Source organism: Dermacentor albipictus, chromosome 5 (assembly GCF_038994185.2).
Source record: "Dermacentor albipictus isolate Rhodes 1998 colony chromosome 5, USDA_Dalb.pri_finalv2, whole genome shotgun sequence".
Classification (NCBI taxonomy): Eukaryota; Metazoa; Arthropoda; class Arachnida; order Ixodida; family Ixodidae; genus Dermacentor; species Dermacentor albipictus.
Window position 1 is genome coordinate 91880189 of NC_091825.1, and position 19979 is coordinate 91900167.

At 46.4% G+C, this 19979-nt stretch overlaps 1 protein-coding gene across 2 annotated transcripts; it reads left to right on the forward strand.

Moving 5' to 3' along the window:
- The first annotated feature begins 862 nt into the window (after nucleotides 1-862).
- LOC139059940 (scoloptoxin SSD976-like) lies at nucleotides 863-18026 on the forward strand. 2 transcript variants are annotated; one of them, XM_070538571.1, is made up of 8 exons: nucleotides 918-1019; nucleotides 3947-4039; nucleotides 5212-5581; nucleotides 9649-9736; nucleotides 10632-10777; nucleotides 14414-14505; nucleotides 16606-16721; nucleotides 17606-18026. In XM_070538571.1, the coding sequence occupies exons 1-8, from the start codon at nucleotides 1009-1011 to the stop codon at nucleotides 17662-17664; spliced, it is 975 nt and encodes a 324-aa protein (XP_070394672.1). In that variant the 5' UTR covers nucleotides 918-1008; the 3' UTR covers nucleotides 17665-18026. The 2 variants fall into 2 exon arrangements, with proteins under 2 accessions (XP_070394673.1, XP_070394672.1); XM_070538572.1 differs by lacking the exon at nucleotides 3947-4039 and having other exon boundaries at nucleotides 863-1019.
- The last annotated feature ends 1953 nt before the right edge of the window (nucleotides 18027-19979 follow it).

Here is a 19979-nt window from a genome sequence, read left to right on the forward strand (position 1 = left end):
TACTTAGTTTACGAAGGGCCAGGATTGTAGCTGAAAATTCTGCTACATAGATAGGTACAATGTTTGGAAATCGAAGAGAAAACGACCAATCGCGAATAGGAGAAGTAATTCCAATGCTCTATTTTGCCCCCGAAAGGTTGTTGTTTTTTTTTCTTGAAAGCCTGTCAAAAAATTTGCAGATGAATTTTTTTCCCCTGTTTTGTGCTGTATTTCTAGTTATTAGGCTTCTTTCACTGTTTCATGATTCACGGCCATGGGCCATTCAATTGCCGAAAGGGCAATCCGCTGTCCTACATGAGTCACAAACACCTCTCCATTATTCGGTTCTTTGTTGATAAGACCAGAATGTTTCACTCATGCGCCCGCGTTATAAGCAGGCGCGATCAATCTAAACCACCCCGTCGCCATCTGTCGGCGCATCCCGCAAGGGGCTGTGGGCTGGGTGACGCAGCAGCAGACGACAAAGCCGTGACAAGGTAACAACCAAATAATGGCGGCAAGCACGAGATGCGTTATTGAGGTCGCTCTTCCAATCACTTCACGCAGTAATCGGCAAAATATGGTTGCCATCTGCAAGCGCTGCAGATTCGGGTCTATGATATTCCTTCCTCTTAGGATGAGATAAAGATAAGAACAAATTTGAATCTAAGCTTAAAGCAGTCGTCTTTCGTGGGCCAGATAATCGGAAGCTGTCAGCAACGAGCTGACGGCGCAGATAACTTTCGCCGCAGTCAGCTTATATGAATCACCCTGTCATTTTGCTATACAAAAGACAGAAGACACTGCGCACCCGGCTCATCGTGTCAATCTGATCAGAAGTGCGAGAAAAAAAAAGGGGGGGGGGGCGGAGCAAAGCAAACGGAAACGTGCTTTTGTTACCACGTGTGTCACCCTAGTCGTCCCCCTTATGAACACGCATTTAAGTCCCTACACGAAGACATTCGTGACACTTTCACGTTCGGACGCAGGACGCGACTAGCTCCCACCACACGCCTTCAAGCCGCAGTCATGGCTAAACTGTAAGTGTTTTTTGTACGCTCAGCAATGCTGTCACTAAAACAGGTTATTTTTACGCTAGAGAATTCCATATCAATCTTCAAATGTACGGTATTAGCAGTAGTTCAGCGCGGTTGCAGGCCTGTATTTTTCTATCTTGGCCAGAATATCTGAATTAATAACATTCTGGGGTTCTACGTGCCAAAACCACCATATATGATCATGAGGCATGCCTATAGTATGGGTGACTGTCGGATAATTTTGGCCACTTGGGGTTCTTTAGCGTGCACTCAATGCACGGTACGCAGGTGCCTTTGCATTTCGCCCCCCTCGAAATGGGGCCGCCGGGATTCGATCCCGTGCCCTCGGGTTTACCAGTGCAACGCGAAAGCCACTACGTCAATCCAGCGGCTGTAGTTTAGCCGAGTGGACATTTAAAGAGCGCATGTCCAAAACGAGGTTCCGAGTTCGGTGATTTTAGATTTCGCCACGATGTGTTCACGCACGAAACAGCTGGCCTAACAGCTGGCCTAACAGCTTTAGGTTGATTCTTAGCTATGCGTGGCTCTACAGCGCTACGGAACACAGACAAAAGGGAGACAAAGAAGTTTGGCCAACCAATTCTATTAACCACCCAAGTTTCCATGCAAGGGGAATCCTTATAAACCGAGTGTCCCAGCAAACGTTAGCCAAGGTGTCAATTAAGGAGAACCATAAAAAAAAATATACCGAAGCTGCTAAGATATATTATTTTTTATACCTACGGATTTATTTCGTCAAGCCTCTTCCGCGACGAGTATAACTTTGTGCGTTTCAATAACGTGCGTAATTAGACAGCGGTAATTAAACAAGTCGTCTTTAGTTTTGAATTAAGGGTGTCTTCCGATGGGGAAAGCTGACATCGCGTCGTAAAACATTCCCCTCTCTAGTTTACAGTGCGCTAGGCACAACGTAATACTTAGTTTTCGCGCATTTGTCGCTGTGCGCTAAATTCAAACTGTGCTGCAATATTTTAGCGTCCGCGGGCTGCGACATAAACACCAGCAGTAAAACAAAAAAAAAATGTCGAGGACCTAAAATCACTACCTCGACTCTTTAATTGCCTGTCTCGGCAACCGCGCTGTCGGTGCATAGGCTGGGATCGTCGCGCGGGGCGCACGCAGTTCGCTATCAGCGGAATCCAACACGGCCGGCGTCCTGGCGGTTGCTGATTCAGGCGCTGATTGGAGTAGTTCTAATCACTCTTGCGATCGCTTAGTGTTGCGTCTGCGTTATCGCGACAAATTCTCCCATTTCACGCGTTAAGAGGAAATAACCGAAACGGTAATTACGCAGCGCACGGCGCATTGAAAAATAGCGAGAGATTCTTTTCAGGACGCAATGCACTCAATCCCACCGGAGGTCGCACGCTTGATAAAGATTAAAACTCGCATTATTACTCTAATGAAATTAAGCAAGTAATTAGTGGACAGAATTATCCTGGTGGCGGAAGAGGAGTGGAGATAGGACACTACAGGTATCGTGATGGCATATCGCACCGGCTTCTTTAACAACCTGGCTAAAGCTAGCTGGGACATTTTGTTTTTCTACGGTCATTGTTTTTTGCTTCCTGTTTCGGTTTTCTGGGGCAGGGAAACGTGCTCTCTTGAGAAGCCCGTACATACGTATAGCTTCTCATCCTAATGGTACCTCTCGGTACGGTACATTTTGATAAGTGATAATTTTTTCCGCTTATATTTGTTATGGTAATTATGCTTGACGCGCTTTGGAACTGTCGCTTGTTTCACTAACAGGTAGCAGCAAGGTGGAATACCGCAATTAGAATTTTGCTTATGAAAAATGTAAAAAGAACTGTCATGGCATAAGTGACAGGCTTCATAGAACTGCCAGAAGTGTCGCAAAGCTGTTCCATGACGTCTGTTTACGCGTTGTGTGCAACTATAGAAATTGCTGTTCATTTCTGCGTTTATTCAAGATGCTCAATGTACCTAACACGAAAAATACCTATTGCTGAGTTTCATGCAACATTCTTAGCAGACATTCTTCCACGTACGGTGGGCACCCTTTCGTATGTGATTAAGAAGACTTAACAAGATTTGTAAATATAACCAGCACCACGCGACCATCTGCGCGTGTCCTTCTGAGATCGGTGCTATTTGCCTGTCAATCGCTGTCTTGATGTGCGATCGCATCAAATCTTGCTTTGCCATCGCCATGTTGCCGATGATTTTTTACCCTTCCTTTCAAATTGAAAACCCAGTGTTTCTAAAGGTGGGCGAACTCTTTTTAATAAGAATTGAATACTTGTAGTAAGCATACAATATCGAAATGATGACGCGTATGTTTACAGCAAGAATATTTATTTTGGTATACTTGGGTACCACGCATGTAGTGACTATTGCAAAAAAGACAGCTATCGCGCACGGAGAACGGAGAATCAGCTTTAAACATAAGATCGCTGATTTAAGTTTAAAAACTACATGACTAGCCTTTCAACATCTTTTGGGCCTGGTCAAAAAGCTTTGAAAGAAAGAGTGGCTGATTTGCATAAGCGCTAAATAAATGCCTGGCGAAGGAAGACTTAAAGTTCTGGAAACAAAAATAAACATAACTGCCCAGAAGGACTCGTGTGCCGCTGACACATCTAGAAGGGCCGCTTAAAAAGACCTGTTCACAAGGAAAATATCACAGGTTGTAGCTTAAGATATAAAACTGCTACATGACTAGAAAGCCACCAACACTGAATGACAAACTGAGAAGCCTTTCCCTGAACTATTCTCACATCCTTCAGCTTTACATGGTTCAAGTAAGGTAAAAGTAGTGTCCTGGTAGTTAAATAACTTTATCTCCATTAGAGTCCGTCGTGCCAAAAGTACACCCGGAGAAGCTAATACATGTCTGCCTGTCGTCGACCCCTACTGCACACAACAATGCAATTGGACTTTTGTAGCCCCAAGGCCCGGCGAGTGCGGCGACCACCCAAGTCGGAAAGCTTTACGAGCAGACTCAGAAAATGCTGCCCGATTGTGAAGGCGATGTTCAGGTATGGTTGAAACCACTGCCACAAGGAGGTGCCAACGAGACATTCTCTCCGAGAAACTTGGTAGAAGGCCGAATGAACGCATTCTGTTGTCTCGTAAATATGCAGATCAATGGGCATTCACGTTGTTTTTTAATTGAAGTTTTCTTTGCCTATTTCTCAACCATTGTGCAATCTTGGTTACTGCCCCCAAATTGCTCGTGTTTAAGTCCACGGCTCCGCCATGTCGCCCTGAGGGTAACACAAACTGATCTCTGAGGCCGTGCATGTGTATTGTAGGCGCCGGATGTGATAAAAGTAACAGGAAACACGTCCCGGTCAGGCTACTTTGGACACCACCTATGAGTGCGCACCACTTTGTGTGACACAGGAGGTGTAGAAACCTTAAATTTATTTATTAGATGTGTGCTGCACTTTACTCTACATGGGGCTCTTAAACATTCTTACCTCGACACCTATCATACATTTTCTTGCTTATCGTGACACATAAGGCACCCCTTACTCTAACCGCTAAGGACTATGGCTTAGTTTGTCAATAAATAAAGTTAAAACTGAAGCTTTCGCATCTGAATTCCGTGACGCAAAACATCTGGAAAGCTTGAAGCGCTTACTGGTTTACCGAACAACAAAAGACCTACAAAACGTTACAGGCTTAACGAATACCCGAAAAGTGTGGTTTGTACTTCCGAAAAATCGAAAAACAACACTTGAAACAAGAACATACTTTTAAAAGAATAGCCTACCAGTATAAGCTGAATTTGTGTTTCGGTTCCCTTTCATCTAAACCTTCGCCTTATACAGGTATCTGAAAGACGAAGCCTTCGTACTACAGTGAATGGCCCTAAGTATGATGACGACGATTTTGGTGATCATGGTGCTGTAAGGCTCTTCGCCGTAAATAAAGCATTTGGAACCTCTGCTCTTCCGTTGGTGCAACCTGCTAGATAGGACGGAACAAAGGGTGTCCGTTCTCGCATTCATGTCACGCAGTTCGTACCAATGGCTCCTTGCAGACAGTGCCACTCACGAGCCATGTTAAACTACTCTTGCCTACTGTACATTTTCCTACGTCATGGATAGGCGTTTGTCCGTACATGCCGTACGTGCAGGTCGTACCTCATCCTGCGCCATTTCTCGTTGTTCGACATCCCCGCCGATTCCCCCGTTGAATTCAGGTACATCTGGACGACCGTGACATCCGCTGTGTTCATGGTCACGGTGAGCATGGCGCTGTGCGCCATGTGGGCGTACCAGCTGCCACCGCCCCAGAACCATCCGTTCCCGCCCCCTCCTCCGCCCTGGTGGGACCCGGCGACGCGACCGCACACCCCGCAGCGCGGGCCCATGCCGCCCCGCGTGTGGCCCTTCCCGGCCACGCTGAACCTCATCCGGCCCGGTTTGTGGAGCTCCTACAACGGCACTCTGCTGCAGGCGGTCTCGCCGGAGGAAGTCACCTTCATCACGCGTCTCCACAACGAGCTGCGCCAGACGCTGGCCGCCGGAAAGCTGCCCAGATTCCCGACGGCGGCGGACATGCTTCTCCTGGTAGGAGCAGAATTGTATGTCGTATTGTGTCGAGTGGTTTGTGGCGTTTTTAGGAGCTAAGCGCCGAAGCTACGTGGCAGCAGTTTCGACATGTTTGGTAATGGCTGCGCGGATGATGTGGTCCGATTCGGTGCCAGCATGCTACAGACGGAGAAAATGAGATTGTGAATGTGTTCGCAGGCAAGTAACTGCAGATGCATCAGATGTTTGAGTTCGAGCCAACGGTGAACAATGCCGCTCTCTGAAGTGGTTATACAGTATACTTGTGAGTTCTCGCAACGTCATTACCAGAGGTACACACGTTCGCGATGTTTGGACGTGTACGCATAACTTCAGAACGTAGGAGTGGACTGAAAACAGCTGACAAGCTCCACCGGAATCCCTGGCTGACAATTGCTTGAGTTACACTTATAATTGTAGAGTGATTGAGAAAAATACATGCGTAACTTCTCTGCAGCGCAATTTCTTTAACGTTTATGTTTCCCCATACCAGAAACGGTATTCGTTGGTCTGGCATAAGAGTAGTTAGTTTTGAGCATGAAGTGATAGCCATATTTTGTAATTTGTGGCGACAAATATTTTGTTTCCCTCGCCACAATATTGCTGCAGAAAAGCATAAACTGAGTGTCACTGAAGGTTGGTTATCGCAAACCTTTTGACATAACATCGCTCTAAATGCAGCATTATTGATGGCTCTATCAATAGCAAACGTTAACTGGCGTAGTGCTATCAATAGCACTGTCGATACAATCAAGTTTTGTATAAACTGTCGCTACTATCACTTGTCAATTTACATAAAAAACTCGTACATATGCACACTCCTACAGCACCATCTAGCACGAACAGCAACAGGCAAACAGCTTCTGGTCAAAGCCAGCGTCCTGGTGTATTCACCGGGAGCTTTTGTTGCTGTTGTTGTTGTTGTTGTTGTTGTTGTTGTTGTTACACGCAAAACACTGTCGCGCTCCAAGTGCATGTTACAGTGAATGATACTGCAGCGAGGGGGTGCTGCCACCTTGAAACCAGTCAGTAGTCGAGATAAATGAGACGTTTCAAGCACTGCTGTAAATAAAAGGCAGGAAGAGATTGATCGTAGCGGATCCGTTACAGGCATAGGTAACGGTACAAAATAAATATAGAAATTATCAGGAAGAGTGAATAGATTAAAGAGATTTAGGCAAAATGCTAGACTGAAAACCATTTCTAGCATACCTAACTAGGTCAATCGGGCAAGGTGAATATTTGTCACTGACTTGTTTCAAAGGGGATGCCAATAAATCATCATCAGCCCGACGTAGCTTCATGAATTAGAACAACTTCGGCTTGCTCCTCGTCACTTCCTTATCGGCAGAAATGGATTCCATTCTACTCGAGGAGGCATAGACTAAACTTCGCAAGTTTCAAGACCTTTTACAGTAACGCAACGTCCAAATATGTAAATGTATTTTCATATTCGTGACGTCACAGTGATATTTATAGGTGCTGTCGTTGAGGCACAAAATGAACTTTGACATTCATTTTCTTATTGAACAGCCAACCAATTCCGTGAAACAGAGCATTGCAGAAATGCTTTACCAGCGTAAACTAATTAAGGTTTTTCCTTTGAGTGGCTCCTTGGAGGCACCGATAATTGATGCAACAATTTAGACCCCTGTCAAGCAGCCAAGTTCAGTGCACTTACGGCGAGGGCACTTCGGGACCTTGAGTGACGCTTTGGGCTACGCTGTGCTAAGGGGAAAAACCGCGCACTTGCAGTAAAAAAAAAAAAACAATGGTGGCAGACTAAGAGCACGTTTTTTTTTATTGAAGATCTAGAATGAAAAGAACTTATTAAAGTGATTGTTTTACGTTGCCTTATAAATGAAAACAAAGTTCATCTATTTTTTTTTTTTTTATGAGAGCGTTGCAAGTCAATAACGGCTAAGACGAATGCTTCGCCAATTCAGAACATGCTCGCGTTCGACGAGGTGGCAGTTGATCCTGCTGGTACAGAATATGAGCGAATTCTAGGCCGTTATCTGTGCGCAAGAGCCGCAGAAACACGGTGCGTTCGCGGTGATCAGATGCGACGACGCCGCAAAGGCCGCACGCATGTTTCAAAACGAAACCGGCGAGGTCAGCACGTGTTCGCGCCAAAGCATAAGCATGAACTGAATGAAACAGGCGACGCCGCAGTGCCGCATCACGCTCGCACAATTAGTTGCGTATCTCTATGTATTCGTTTCGTTACCGCTGTCTCACTTGTTTCTAAACACAAATTATTTCTTTGAAAGCCGTTCAACAACTAAACCGAACTTCTGTGTCCCTTTATTTTCCATTACATTTTGTGCCGTTGAAACTGCTGGCTGCGAGACTACGCACCCAGCCAGCAAAGTGCGTTCCGTGGATGCCTTCCGACCGGATAGCACTCTTCTGCGAGTGACACTCCACTTGTCACGTTTAAATTTGGCAGAGTGACACCGTAAGTGACACTTAAACCGAGTGAGTCTCCATCATCATCATCAGCCTGGTCACGCCCACTGCAGGGCAAAGGCCTCTCCCATATTTCTCCAACAACCCCGGTCATGTACTAATTGTGGCCATGCCGTCCCTGCAAACTCCTTAATCTCATCCGCCCACCTAACTTTCTGCCGCCCCCTGCGACGCTTCCCTTCCCTTGGAATCCAGTCCGTAACCCTTAATGACCATCGATTATCTTCCCTCCTCATTACATGTCCTGCCCATGCCCATTTCTTTTTCTTGATTTCAGCTAAGATGTCATTAACTCGCGTTTGTTCCCTCACCCAATCTGCTCTTTTCTTATCCCTTAAGGTTACACCTATCATTCTTCTTTCCATAGCTCGTTGCGTCGTCCTCAACTTGAGTAGAACCCTTTTCGTAAGCCTCCTATATGAGTCTCCATAAGTTCCCTTAACTTGGCCTCTTGACAGGGGTATTAGATAGCTGAGTGCCTCAGTGTAGCCAGATTTTTAAATAACATTAGCAAAAGATTAGCTAATTTAATTACTGCTAGAGTGATCGCATTTCTGCTAGCTGGGTGGGCCACGCAGTACGAAGGTCTTGGTACAAGACGGCTCAGGCAGTAGGAAGATTTTGGTTCAAGGCGGCTCATTTCGCAGTACTTGCAGGATCCGATCGCAGCAAGTTCGTGTAGCCAGGTGGGTGGGAGCAACATGTTATTGCAAAAATTTTCACAACATTAAGCAATATGGGGCATGTTCATGCAATCTTTCAAAGCACGACGGCAGAATTATTCTTGTTTTTAAGAAAAGAACTTTATCGACTAGCATTATCACTCATCTTATTGTTTGCGTGCAGCCGAACTTATCTCACTCGGATAAATCGCACAAGATCGTTGCACGATCACTACTTTCCCCACATCGCTTCATTGTGGCGGGTAGCCTTATTCGCCGAATACATCGCGTTATGATGTGTTCAGCAGTTCTAGAATGTGCTCTGAAACAAGTTAGCCAGTCAGGAGTTTCTAAGTAAATGTTTTTCTCATAATTTATACTATCAGATTTACCTCCTTCCACCATCATGCCGGTTTTATATTAGGATGAATTAATTTTTCAGTATTGAAAATATTTTGTTCTCATTTCAAGCGCGTTAAATATATGCGTGCAATGTTAAGGAAACTTTCCCTTTTATTACCCAAACATCGTTCTATATCATCCAATGACTTGTAAGCGAAGAAATTCTCCTCGGAAACGAGAAATTCTATTCACGAATCCAGAGATCTCGAGAAATTCTGAATGGAAAAACAAAAGGGGTTCGCTGCGTATCTAAAGTATAGGGTATTTTTTTTACGCATCTGTTAGTCTTTCACGGACAATGTGACTGCGACAACATTTTTTCGAATCCAGTTAGTCTTTTGCAAGAAAATTGGCGTAGGCGCCGTAACTCGTCCGCAGTTCTTTGCAATTAATCTTCTATCTCCTACGTAAGCCTATCCCACACTGCCATTGTACGACCGCAACTGGGCATTATTTGAGATATCGTGGCGTCTACAATGAAATGGCGCTAGATTTGACCTTTGCCTTACGGTGTTTACTTATTATTTTCAGGAGTATGATGGAGAAGTGGCAAGGCGTGCCCAAGTCCACTCTCAGAGTTGCCGTTTCCAACATGGCTGCTTTGGATGCGGTCACATTAGTGAGTATTTTCAAGTCGCTACAATGTCTCGCGCTGAATGCTATAAACGCCAGTGACGCAATTTTTCTTCTAAAAATTGCACTGATGGGCTAAGTAATGGACTGAACGTGTCCGTTCCTCGCCATGAATTTTAAACGGTTGTCATATGACATAAACGTGAGTGGTATCGTGGGGACTCAAACTACCCGTTAGAGTTTAGCCCGAACCCTAGGTAATAAACAGCGGGCTTTCCACTATGGTCAGCCATTATAACTCATAAGCTCGAAGTGGGCTGAACAGGTGCGTCCATGGCAGAGCAGATAACTCAGGTTTCTAGGAGCTATGTCCAATAGGAAGGAAAGAGCTTCGGCGCAAGTTAGGATAGGTTGTTAGGCCATGTCTCTCGCTATTAATGGAGAGTGGCATTTGACAGAGGATGCAGGGCCTCAGCCGAGGTCGTCGCATAAGTGCTGCTCGCAGTAGTTTAGTTATGGAAACGCCAGTTAAGGAAACTGTAGGCTAAAACGTTATTGTTCCTTTTCTTTTTTTTTTTTTTTGAAGAGCCTTGGAAAAGGTGTGAAACATGAAATGACCCCGTACTTCAAGAACAACTATCCTGTTGTGTGTAGCTATGGTACGGCGCTTGGGAAGTCTGCGCCGACATCTTTAATGAAATGACGCATGACTGTTCCAACACAGTGTGTCATGTGCGTTCCCGCAACCTATCTATAGGTGTAGATTACGGCAGCCATCTATTCGCCATGGTGTCAAAGCGTGAGGTTCACAAGCTTGGCTTTCTAGGCCTTCTAATTGCGCGCTCAACGTTAGAAGTGGCTTTAGCTGCTCAGTCTCGGCGATTAGCAGTCATGTCAGCAGTGACAATGTGCAACTCATCCGCTCATTTCCAAACGCCCAGGGGGCTACATTGGTCAAAACCTGTTCCTGGCGCCCGGAGGCAACTGGGAGCAAGCCATTAAGACTTGGTGGGACGAAAACCGGCAGACGAACCCCGGCATTATCAGCCGCTATAACTTCTCTCCGCGCGACGGACACTTTACGCAGGTGAGACGGTGTGTAGTGGAAGGGGGGATACAGACCGTTTGTAACTAGTACGTGCGTACTGCAGTAAGTGTTGACTGCATAATTCAGAGAGAAAAAAAAATATGGGAGATAACAACGCGGTGATTTAGTTTTATTTTTCCTGAGTGAAAAAAAATCACGCGAAGAAATACGATACAAACGAGGGATAGAAAACCAGGACGTGTTTTGAACTATTTATATATCTTAGTGAGTGCCCTGTCTTTCTTAGCAGTGTGCTCCGAAATAAACAAACGTATGGGGCCCGCGTGATGTAGCAAACATGAACCGACAGTTAAGGATAATTAGGACAGATAATTAGGAGGCCCACTTGTCTGGCTTGGTCAATCACCGACAGCAGAGAAGCACCCGTACAGGCGAGAAGGTTCGTTTATTAGGGCAGAATCATGGCACTTCGTTGCCGAAAGGTGTTTCAAGGCGGAATAAGGAAGCCAGCGCTTTCCACATCAAGGCTGCATGCCAGAACATTTTAAGGTCGACACTTCAGAAGACGACCATCAAGTGGGTGCCACTCTGTTCTGGAAACCCCGGCAACAAGGGGGCCCATGGACTGGCGAGTTGGGCGCGACCTCTCCCAACCTATGGGCTCCCTCCCGGACGACCTACAGTCAGGACCTGAAGAGGAACGGCGCTGTTCTCGTGTTTTCTTTTTATATAAATGCCGCATAGAACCTCGTGACTGTGATTTCTGATCCAGACGAACCGCTTCCCAGATGGCTGACCTGCAGGGCCGAACTTGTTCTTGCGATAGAAATTATATGGACACTTCAGGCGCATTTCTGCCACCGCCGTCAGGTTCCGTATAAAGCCCGAGGGCGATAAAATCGTCGCCGTATGTGCCAGTGCAGGCGAGAGGGTGAACGCGACTCCATCTCCCACGGCTTCTGGTTACGGCGCGTCCGTGCAGGCGTCGTATCTTGGAAGCGACCTGCAACGTGGCCAAATATGCGCCCGCGCAGCCTCGTCATCAAAGCGATCTGCAATGTTTGCAGAGCGCCGGTATAGCTTCATGTGGGCTGAGCTCTCGGCGTTTCCTTCGCGTTGAAGCGAGAGATGCACGAAGGCCAATTCGCTCGCTGCTGGTGCCGCGATTTTTCACTCCCGCGTTTTGACCTCGAGTTTCCGCAGCCACAAGAAATCATGGGGATCTACGTGCCAAAACCGCGATCTGATTGTGATGCCCGCCATAGGGGGTGACTTCGGAAATTTCGACCACCTGGGGTTCATTTGCGTACACCTAAATCTCAGCACGTGGGTGTTTTCGCCCCTCCCATCGATATGCGGCCGCCGTGGCTGGGATGAGCGGTGAAAAAAAGGTACCTTACGGCAACATTGACTGGCCCCACCACCCCTTGCATACAGACAGCAGCTAGCGACGGTGCATGCAGGAGTTTACACGTAACACCTTTCCTGAAACACACAGTATAAACATTGTATGAGAAATCAGCAACAGTGCAAGGATTGGAGTCAATGACCTAAGGTCACTCTTAGATGGCTATAAAGTTTCACGTGATAAGCTCCCATAGTGAGCTACTACTTAGCTCCCTTCCCTATGCCCACTTCCCCAAACAGGCCCCCAGTAATCGTTTAAGTACGTTATTTTCTGTATTTTCCTCTCCGTCTTCTGTACAGTTCTTCCCTGCTATTTCTTTCAATCCACGAACGTTTTCTGTTTCATTTCTGAATAGAAATTCCATGGATCTAGCTGCGAACGCATAAGGGAGGTCATTTAACATAGCCGTACACAAGTTTGGTGGCAGTGGAAAAGAAAGTGTATAATATATTTCCTTGTCTTCGTAAACAAATACCGCGTGTACCGTGTCGAAAGTACACAAAGCTTGGCCACTTACTCAGTCCTTAAGACCATAACTCTGAATCATGCAGGCCATTCTACAGCAAACTGGTATTTGCTCGTCGATGGGCAGTTGTTTTCTAACCAACCCGGAAATCCTCTAAACACGAAAACATACAAAGCCGATCAAATAAGTTTTTTTTTTATTACGTTCTGTACATCCTACCGCTAATTAGGCCTACCATTCCACAAAGTGCTCTTGTCTTTCTACAAGATGCGATGCGCAGTATCGGATCTTGCGCGGCTCTTTTGAATTATACCCAACTATACTTGTCGCTTCCCTACCCTCTCTCTCTCTGCAAGTCTGCGCACTTAAATTGCACCGCTTACTGGAATTACGCACGACGTGCTTACAAAGCAAACCTTTGTGTCCATTAAAGCTTATGAACCTCGCACTGCCTCATTCTACTCTGCGTTGTTTTGTGGTGCGTGCAAGTTCTACAATGCGAGTGTACCATGCAAAGCCCGTGAGCTCTTTGTGCCTATACGCTTTGCGCGACTGCACGAAATTGCGTAAAAAAAACATATCATGCATTGCAACCTTCCAACTCATATGGTCAAAGTTACTTAAACGGCCGCTTTTCCAAGCACATTAAACACAGCTTCCACGCTTCACAGGATGCTGTTGCTTCAATACACTAGAAGCATTGCGGATTCCACTGAAAGCGATAAGCACTGGGGGCCCTTTACATGCAGGGTGTTGCATTTTATGTGTCGTTCGCATGATCACGCATGCAAGAGAGCGAGTATCGGTGCAAAGCTGCTCCCCGATTTGACGCGGCTGTGAGGCGTTTACTCTGACAAGAAGGCGAAGGCATAGGCAAATATAACTGTTCCCCTTCTCCTCTCGGCTGGTGAAATAAAGAAATCGAAGAACCCAGAGCCGCTGTCGTAACGCGCGACCACACAAGCTGTGACGATGGCGGCAGCTGCCGTGCCGAGAGAATGGCGCGAGCGGCGAAGCCGGAGGGCAGTGCGCGTGCATAATGGCGACTAGGCGAGCGAGCATGGCCCTTGCTTGGGCTACGCAAATAAAGTGACTGCTGATTTCCAAGTATATTACGTTTTATGGAAATGAAGAGCAACAGTTGGCTGGGCACATAGCGCTGTCATATCTTGATTTCGCCAGCCGAGAGGGGAAGGGTAACAGTTACCATCTTCGCCTATGCCTCCGCCCTGCTGCCAGTCTAAACGCCGCACGCAACAGCCGCGTCACATCAGGGAACAGCTTTGCGCCGATCCTCGCTCTCTTGCATGCGTAATCGTGCGAACGACAATTAAAATTTGGAGTCGTATATCTAGGAGCACTGACACGCTAGAATTCTTCCAACTGATACTGTGTATCACCATGACTGCCTCTAATGTTTTAGTACAAACATACCTACTTTCTGCAAACAACAAAACGTTTGTGTCCCCCTGGCCAAATATTTGCACAGGTGGTTGTCGCGTGCCTCCCAGTGCCTCATTTTAAGAAAACCATAAAGCTTAATTTTTAACGCCCGGTAAAAGTGGGGCTCGTTAATTCACCATCGATACTGGAACAGTACAGTGCTTCCCGTTCTGCGGGAGATAATGTTATAATGCTGAAAACGTTGTTGCCGGAGCAGAGCACATGGGCGCAGGTACGCTTACGTGCCCCCCACTCACAAATTAAGCAGTTCGTGCTTAATTTGCGTTCACCGTACTGGATCCGTATATGTGTCGGACTGCTTTTCATCGTACTTTTACCGACTTTCCGACGAGTACAGATGGCCTGGTCCCGCAATGCGAAAGTTGGCTGCGGTGCCACTGACTGCCCCCAGCTTGGCGGGCGCTACATGGTCTGCAACTACGAACCTGGGTAAGAATATACTTCATTCATTCTCTTGCACGCGAATAAACGATGAACTGACGTGTAAGCTTACTGGCCTTCTCGTTGGGCTTTAGAGAGCTATAGAGCCGGCAGATACATAGTGCGACAGCGGAGGTTTCCTACTTTTCCTGCTCGTCCGTAATTTTCGCACACCGGGTTATCTAAGCCGTGGATGGCATTCGCAAAGCTGGTGGAGACATCTCGTGCCGCTTTGTCCGACGACAATGCGTTTGAAACACTTTCGAGCGGTGGCAATTATGTGGATGTTCTAGGCGCGTTCGCGTCGTCTGCGCCGCCTCGGTTGTGCTGTTCCACTAACTGAGGGTGTAGAGAGTCTCCAGAGATGCGGCGTGCGTTAGGCTTCAGAGCCGGTAAACCCCCAACGCTACGCCAGCCGTATACGCTACAAGTGGCAGGACAAAAACCATCAGCGGCGCCTTGCATGTTCCTACGTCAAGATTATAGTTAAAACAAGCTATAGTTTGTTTTAACTATAATCAACGCATAATTCACCTTAAGCCACCTTACCTCTGTAGAGGCAAGGTGGTATCAAGTGGATTGAGGTGGCTTTCGCATTCAAATCGCGTAATGCTACGTAAGTAGCTGTCTATTTTCTCTGCGCAAATTATTAGCACACTAGCGTTCCGGCTGAGCTGCTGTGGGCGTACTCTGGTTTTAGCAGTAACCGTCAAGCTAACCTTATGTTATACTACACTAGGAGTTGGCCAACGCCGACGGTTTCCCGTCCACCTCGTCTGGTGCGCCATCGCGGTGTGACGCCTGCGACGTGACGGGTTGCGCACTTCATCACGCCGGCATTCTGAAACGCCTGGTAGCTAGCAGGGTGTCGTTCCTTCTACCCAGCAAGAGTTACTGTGCTCGCTGTGTCGTGCCACTGTGCCGCACCCTCGATAGAACCCCGTAAGAGTAGTTAAAGCGCAGCGCTAAACCTTGCTGTTGCTGTCACTGTTCCGACGCTCCGGTAAAAGTACCAGTTTTGTGCGTATTTGGGAGTGTTGCGTACGACTGTAAATCGCGAAAGGATTGTACGTCAAGTGATTACGCCGGTGCCGATCGCTATACACCAGCAGTTGAAATAGAATAGGCCAGTGCAGTGTCGCGCACTCTCTGGTTAAAACTCATCACAAGATGGCGCCACCAGCGTTGTTGCTGCCGTACACCTCTCCTGTAACCACATATTCCACAAATGGTAGTTTGTTTACGGACGATCTAATACTATTGGAGTTATAGCTTTTTTTTTTGTAAACTGGTGAATGCATTATTCTTTAACTAAAGTCCTCGTGATATTATACTGAGGTCGTATGGGAGCAGAATATCGTGACACCCTCGGATTCGCTTCCACTGGCATGGTTGTGTGATATGCCGCCACTCGTTGCGCTGCCCGAAGTTCGACTATGCCTGGCTGGTTACATGCTTCCACCTGCAGCGCTCACCCGTGGATGAGCACTTAGAGATAATATTTGAGATCATTCTCTGGACGCGGTTTAACGCATTGCGTATGGCATTCTGCTTGAATTACGAATTTGGTTGGTTCATGTTGTAGTGGAAAAAGAGAGAACTGAAATGGAATACGCAGATTCGCCAGTGGCTCATTGCTTGCAGAGCCAAGAACTTGCACCGAGCCCTTCGTGAGCAGCATGTGGCAACAATACAACCCCCCCTTCCCCGAAGCCGTTTTCTTTTGCCCTGCTCATTCCTGCATTCAGAATTAGTAGTTCCTTGCTGCTATGATTAGACTTTCTTTAAGAAATGATTGTAGTTACTGACGAAGTGTAAGAGTAAAAGCGAAAGACCATTTCGAAGCTTTCACGAGTTTCTAGGACACTTCAAGGAATCCGTAAGGCCGTTGTAGTCTTTGTTTTTTCTCTTTAGACCTTTACTTAGTACGTAGCCACCGTAACTTCTTTAGTATATCATCTGACTACACTATCTTCAGACCCTTTGGTGTATGGTCACACATTACAACTCCAAAAGCTCGCTCGTTTGCTTTCGCAAACATCGCACATTCCAGAAAGCACGACTGAATTCTCTTTGCGTGTGTGTGTGTGTGTGTGTGTGTGTTTTCAGGGGCAACATGCTCAGGCAGCCGGTGTACAGGGAAGGTTGGCCGTGTTCCCAGTGTCCCCAAGGGACGAGCTGCACATCTGTTGGTGGCCAGGACTCTGAAGAGATGTCGCTTTGCGGTGAGTAAAACTAAAGTGTAACCCAGCCTTTTTACTGTGATTGGCATTCTTAGGGTACTTCACACACTTCCTGGCGTCTGTCTGTGTCAAAGTTTCCCCGCTCACTTGGGTCACTGGCTTGTCCGTGGTCTAGCCGTCAGAGCATAGTGCTGCTGTGATGAGAGAACAAGGTTAGAAACCAATTGGCGGGCCAAATTGCGTGACGCGTATGTGGCATTGCATATGTGGCGCTCATCAGCTAAGCCATTTCACGTAGACTTGCTTTAGTAGGTATGTGACACTACTTACGTGTCGTTCTTTAATGAACCTCGATCACCCCCAACCTTGATCACTAAGTATGTGACACAAGGTTGACGCCGCAAGGTATGTGCCGTTCTTCAATAAACCTGTTTCGCGCCGACTTTTGTCAATATTTGTCAATAGAATGGGCTCCTCTCGGTAGCGTCAAGTTGCGAATCTTCCATGCGACTTTCATTAAAGCTTTTGCATTTTCACAAATCGGACTTTTACGTGCAATCTTATATTCCTACTGCCTCCGACCATGCGCTGTCTCAAAGAATGTATTTGGCATGATGTCAGAGCAGCGGCGTCGTGCGACTGAGAATCGAATATAAAAAGATCATGATGACACTACGTTGATTTAGGGATACTGTGCGCTCATGTCGTGGTCTTATTCGGGCCAGGTATATAAAAAAAAACGACGTCGCACTCCGAGATTCGAGTTAACGGCCCTGAGCACTTTGTTGAGCCTGTACGTTCTTCGATCCCACTCGCGTATTCAGAACGCTTTCCCGAGAGACGTTTTCATGATGTAAACGCGTGATCGAGTGAACACGTTATTTTTCATGCTGTGTGCAACTTTCATATTCTTGTTTTTGTTTCAGGACGTGAGTCCTTGAGTTGTCCACCCGGACCCCCTACACCTCCCGATCACGCAGCGTAAACTTCGTCGCCCGAAGTATGAACGTTGCTCGCAAGGCCAGGCACTGCATTCATTTAGGCCGTCACCACATTGGCACATGTTAGGAGGCGAAGAATCATGACATAATCTTTTATGACATTTACAAAGTTCCAAACAAGGAGCCTTATTTTAGCCAATTTCAGTGTTTATATCCAATTTATTCTTCAATTCTTTTCCTGAAGAAATTATTCTCCTTGAATAAGAATAAAGCTCGTGACAATAGTTGTTTCTCTTTGTATCAACTGTTACCTTGGTCACTTTTGATGAGTGGTGCTGCCTACGACCTCCTGGAAGATAATATTGCACCACGTACGAACTGGCAAATAAAACATTTACAAAACTGCTAGGCAGGCTCTTTCCTTGTTTTTCCTTTTACGCATTCCGCTAAATGACATGAAGTAATTCGCTGGTTGCCTATATATAGCCGCTGCGGCAGCCATGGAAACTCCCCCCCCCCCCTCTCGCGCAGCTGCTGCCTGATCTGCCCACGATGGGGGTTAGCAATGCTGCCATCCCGCTTTAGAGAGCTGATGTTGCGGAATAAACTTTAAGCGCATGCGTATGACATAAAATTGCATCAATGGATTCAATCAAAGTGAACTCCAACCGCCTTCTTACACTGAATCCCAATTTACAGCATTCCATTCCGTCAGTCCTCTCAAAACGTGACTGCACCCTTCTAGCGCACCTATGGGGGTGCAACGCAGTGATGGCGCTCCTTCTTTGCGAATGCCCTCGTTTCGACCGTCAAAGAGCTGCACTCTCAACATTAGACCGGGCGGATAATTTTCAATTCACAGAAACTGAAATTCTTGGACTCTGGCCTACAGGGACTGGCGCTTGTCCTGTGTCATTCTCCCTCTCGTCGTCGTCTTAGTTGGCGCTGTTACTTCCTAATTAAAGTATGCACCATCTGGCCCACATGAAGGTTGTCCTGAGCCTGTACGGAGGTCGGTGCAAGTGGCTACAAAAGTGCTGCCGCGTTAGGGCATGCATAGGGCATGACATAGGGCTGTGCGTCATATCATGACTGCGACATTGCGCACTGTGTGACGTTGCGTGTCCCTGTATGGAGTATATGACCGACACTCTGTGTGACTATAACACGGCGTCTTGACAGTCCATACAACAGCGCCCGCGCAGATACTTTTAAATGTTTGTTCTTACTTTCTTCTCTTTTCTTTCTTTTCTTTATTTCTTTTCTCTCATCTTTCATATCGCTTTCCGCAGTACGAGATAGCATAGCGAAGATATCTTCTGGTTAGACTCCCTCTCTTGTCTTCACTTGCGCGCTCTCTCTCTCTCGGCAAATTGCATGAAACTTGGCAGATTATCTAACGTACATGCTTGAGTTTTATTCCGATACCTAGTTCAGGTGTTACTTTCGTAATGTATTCTTGATAAGTACTACAGTATTTTACATTGTGTTGGGCTGCTGAGCACGAGGTCGCGGGATCGAATCCCGGCAACGGCGGCCGCATTCCGATGGAGGCGCAATGCGAAAACACCCGTGTGCTTAGATTTAGGTGCACGTTAAAGAATGCCAGGTAGTCGAAATTTCCGGACTCCTCCACTACAGCGTGCCTCATAATCAGAAAGTGGTTTTGGCACGTAAAACCCCATAATTTAATTTTTTAAGTATTCTACATTGTAGCAGAATCTGTAACTTTCCTATAGAACAGATGAAATTTGCAGTAAAAGCAGCAAAGCTGCGTCAAGACCTCGGTCGCCTTCCACGCTCCAGTATAACGCGAATATGCACGAATAAGTAACAAAGATCTATTTTGTGATACGTAATTTTTAAGCAATGGACTAGAGAAACGGCATTAGTACGCCCCCCCCCCTTTTTTTTACTGAAATAAAAAAAAAGATGTAGTCACCTTGTAATTGTGACGGCGACTCCTTTTAGCATAGAAGATATATATATATATATAATTGATGTGTATTCTTTATTCATTTATTTATTTATTTAGTTATTACCAAAACGTTATAGAGCACCCGACACGAATTACACGAACCTTCTGACAGAAATTAAAGTTCAATCACATGCCGCCCCCCTCCCCCTGTTCCCCATTAGACGCCCAAATAATTCAAACTATGTGTTCGGGGTGGAAGAATGCAGTGGAAGGCTAAATTCAATGTGGTCACCAGCAAATACTTCACGCTTGTCTCTTGTTGTATGTTTCATGTGCTTTTATAAATTATGACTCAAGATTGCGTCTAGCTTGTTGTACTATAGGCAAGCGAATTAGTGTAGGAACTGTGCGCAGCGATGTTCTCCCTCTCCGTTAATAGTT